The 3961-nt window shown below is 52.7% G+C and overlaps 1 protein-coding gene across 3 annotated transcripts; it reads right to left on the bottom strand.

The window, feature by feature from the left end:
• Positions 1-511: 511 nt before the first annotated feature.
• LOC136462811 (zinc finger protein CONSTANS-LIKE 3-like) lies at positions 512-2690 on the bottom strand. 3 transcript variants are annotated; one of them, XM_066461859.1, is made up of 4 exons: positions 2145-2690; positions 1907-2108; positions 1450-1590; positions 512-1218 (listed from the first exon to the last, which is right to left on the bottom strand). In XM_066461859.1, exons 1-4 carry the CDS (start codon positions 2516-2518, stop codon positions 871-873), a joined length of 1065 nt encoding a protein of 354 aa, XP_066317956.1. In that variant the 5' UTR covers positions 2519-2690; the 3' UTR covers positions 512-870. The 3 variants fall into 3 exon arrangements, with proteins under 3 accessions (XP_066317956.1, XP_066317954.1, XP_066317955.1); XM_066461857.1 differs by having other exon boundaries at positions 1907-2688; XM_066461858.1 differs by having other exon boundaries at positions 1450-1587; positions 1907-2686.
• Positions 2691-3961: the final 1271 nt, after the last annotated feature.

Raw genomic sequence — 3961 nt, 5'->3', positions numbered from 1 at the left:
CAAACCAGATTATTCAGAGTATATTTATTAGAGGTTATTTCTATGGGAGTTGTATGAGGTTTTGGGATTGCATTACCTTCTGTGTGGCTAATAGATTAGGAAGCAACAAAATACAATGCTCACTAACTTATAAGAATTTATTCATACTATGCTGATTAACACATGACGTACTTCAGTCTATTATTATTCCTGCCAGGTTGATATAATGATGATGTCAGGAACTGATCCACATGCCCTATGAAGACAACGGTGTCGTCTGCTATCATATTGGTAACCTCCTACCTACGTACGCATTTTAAGTTAGTTTGTTTCTAAATACCGACAAGGAAGTGACAAATCTTTCAGTTTTCTGTGCATGAAATATCTACATTCATCTTCTAATATTATTTCTATGCAAAGATTAAACAGATTTTTTTACCTGCACCTTAAACAGGTCATTTGCCGGCACGCGCGATGGCGTGCAGTAATGGACTAGTGCACACAATTTGCCCTAGATCGAGGCCTTTCCAAATATAGCATAATAATACATCGATCATTTAAATAGACCGTCAGATGCTAAGCATCATCCTGATCCAAAATTACACAAGTATACAACGTATGTACTACTAGAACTGGTCGCTCCAGCAAACACGTAGTAGCAGTACACACTAGCCTGCTAATTTTAACCATGGCTAGCTCAAAACGGCATGCAATCACCAACTAGAGCTCGCCGCTCTAGCAAACACGTACGCGCGCATGCAGCAAGGCACGCACGCGCTGGATTCGTGCGCGCGTCACACCCGGCCCAACGCCCAATCCATGCATCGGCCGGCTCAAAAACATGGGCACGCCATCGACGCGCAGCAATAATCACACGGCCGGCACGCGTCGTCAGAATGTGGGCACGACGCCGTAGCCGGCGGCGAAGTCGAGCACGTAGGGGTAGGATGGCTGCTGCTGCGACGACCGCGCCGGCGCCGCGGCAGCCGCGTCGAAGTCGGCGTCGTTGTCGTCCGCGCGCTTCGCGAAGCGGCCCTTGATGCGCGGGCGCGACTCCGCGTAGGCCTTCCGGGACGCGTAGCGGATCGTCTTCTCGAACCGCCGGTTCTTCCGTTTCTCACGGTACCGCATCAGCCGCGCCTCCCTGCTCTCCGCGGCCGCCGCCGGCGTCGTCGCGACCCTGCCCGCCATGACCTCGTCACTGCGCTCCGGCACCGCACCCACGTCCAAAGACGACACCTGGACGACATACCAAAACCAAGTTCAGTTGGGTGCATAACTGCATATCCATCATCGATCATCCTAGGCTCCTAGCTATAGCAACTTGCACGCTCTTGGTCCTGCCTATGAAAGTAGGCTGCTGTGATCTAGCTGGGAGCGCTGAGCACATGTAGCTTGTTCGCTTATCGTATTTGGCTTATAAGTCATGTCTTCTTGGTCCTGCATATGAAAGTAGGCTGCTGGTCTTACACTATGGGTAGGAGTTGCAGCGTAAGGCAGGTAGGCCGCCTTCGACTGCGCGAAGTCGAGCTCGATGACGCCGCCGGTCACGCTCCCGCCGCGGCCGCACATCACGTCTGGGACCAGGCCGACCTCCGACGACGAGCCCTGCTAAACCAAAGGCGAGAGGAAGATTAGGTACTGTGCTACGTAATCTAGGAAGACTAAGGCTGTCTCCGGGAGACACACCGCGGAACCCAAATGAGTCTCCTGTAGCCTCCAACAGTATCCAGTACGAGTACGTACAAGGAAGACTCATTTTGATACAGAAAAAGGTATAACCGGTAAGAAAGACTCGTTTTAGATATAACTCAAAACTAAGTATTCTCTTTTTTAAAGATCCATTTATAAAAAGAGTTATCTTTTACGTCCAGAAGACAAAAATAAATATTAAAGTCTTTCCTGTAGCGCCACAAAGGACACTTACGCTGTGCCCGAGCGACGCCGCGGTGTAGGAGCTGTAGGACGGCTTGGCAGCGGCGACGCCACCACCAAAGTCAAGGTCCACAGCGCCGACGCCGGATCCGTTGTTAGGCACAACGCTGTCGGCGTGCGGGAACCTGCCACCAGCGAAGTCTTGGCCGAAGAACGGGTCCATGACGTCCGCGAACAGGAAGTCCAGCTTACCGGCGTCGACGACGACCTTGGCCTCCGCCGCGGCGTCGTCGTCGTCCTTCTCTTCCGCGGCGGCGCCGAACAGCAGCGCCTCCGCGGCGGGAGCGGCCGCGCCGATGGGCTGCACGGGCACGCGCTCGTGGCGGCGCGCCAGCGGGTTGGCGTCGTGGATATCGGCGTCGCACGCGGCGCAGAGCGCGGCCGCGTCGGCGCGGCACGTGACCGCGGCCGGCGCGCGCTCGCACACCTCGCAGACCCACACCCTGTCGTGACCCGCCCGCGCGTGGCCCGCGTCGCACCCCGCGCACAGGTACGCGCCGCCGCCCGGGCACGTCCGGCAGTGCACCACCGCCGGCGAGCAGCCGCACGCCCCGCACCGCCGTCCCCCGACACCCCAGTACCTCCCCACCTGCAGGGCCTCCATCGAACGTACGTGATCTCCTCGATCGATCGCTCTCTCAACCGGCAGCCGTGATGATGGCACTTGCTAATGGCTTGCTGCTAATGGCAGGATTAATTAGCAGGAAAGCTTGCGAAGCTGGAGCAAGCTGCGACTATTCCTTGCTTTATAGGGGAAGAAGGTTGAAGCAGCAGCCGCGCCCGCGTTCGTCTTGTCGGGGTGGGCGCGCTTGTTGGGGTGGGAGGGAGATGGTACCCGTTGGTGGGGCAGGGGCGGCGACGGTGACGTGGGCTTGGGGGACACGTGGGCCGCCGCGGGCCAAGCGAAAATACGCGAAATGTTGATCTCGTGGATTTTTGGGTGGTGGAGGCCCACGTGCCGCTGCCGGGTCATGGGAGCCGTGGGGCCCGCTCGAGCTATCGTCTTGGGAGGATCTAGCATGGCGATCACTGGTCTTGGGCCTCTTGGCCGCCAGGGATTAGGTCACTAGACAGCCAGGGTTCTGACAATCGCTGTACGGATTACGCTATTTAATCGTAGCATCCCTGCAACTTATCGCCGCGTGTAAATGCTAGATCATCAGCTCGATCACTAATATTTAAACTTCACGCTTAGACAACGGTTTAGGCTGCCTTTTTCCGGCACGACAAAGCCTAGCTTAAGCTTTATGACACAAGCTAACTAAACCGATGACCAAGGTAATTTGCGTGAGTATGTATGTAAACGATAAGATCGAGCAGCAGCGAGAAGATATTACGACGAACGAAAGCGGCAACTCAGACGCGTCAGACTCAGCCTCACCGCGCGGTTAACCTCAAGGAGGCGCTAAGAGACACTAGTATACTGTCCCTGTTAACGTCACGATTTTATTTCAGAGATGCACATGTTTTTCTATAGTTTGAGTCTCACGCAATTATATAATACCCGTACTAAAACTACGACAGCCAATAACCAGACAAATCAAATAACTAAAAGACATATATGTCAAGTTATTAAGTATAACTGAGATATATTTATGATTCACGCAAGAAGAGATCGCATGTTCTGGCTAGATATTTCCACCAAGGCAGCCAATACTCTTGCAGCACCCTGCTACACCAATCGGCAGCCAAAAACACAATGCAAATACAAATATATATGCAAGAGTACACGCCTTGGCACAGCAAGTCTTCAAGCTCTCCTACATTCAAAAGCCGCCCGTAGAGCTACCACGTTAAGTCCAAAGTAAACTTATGAATCCCATGTAGACTATCTCAAACAAGAAAAATTTGCGTTGTTGCATAGACATGTGGAACTTAAGTTCATTATAAAATTATAATAGTGACTCGGTCTAAAAAGGGAGGCACCAAGGCAAGTCAAAATGCATATAGACCAAAATATTTGCATCCAAATCATCTTCATGTTTCCCAGCTCCTTTTCAGAAACTCAAGCTATGTAGCTAGCAAGTAGCAACACTTTTTGAGTGGA

The sequence above is a fragment of the Miscanthus floridulus genome, chromosome 7 (genome assembly GCF_019320115.1).
Source record: "Miscanthus floridulus cultivar M001 chromosome 7, ASM1932011v1, whole genome shotgun sequence".
Lineage (NCBI taxonomy): Eukaryota > Viridiplantae > Streptophyta > Magnoliopsida > Poales > Poaceae > Miscanthus > Miscanthus floridulus.
This window is presented reverse-complemented; position numbering and strand designations above follow the sequence as displayed.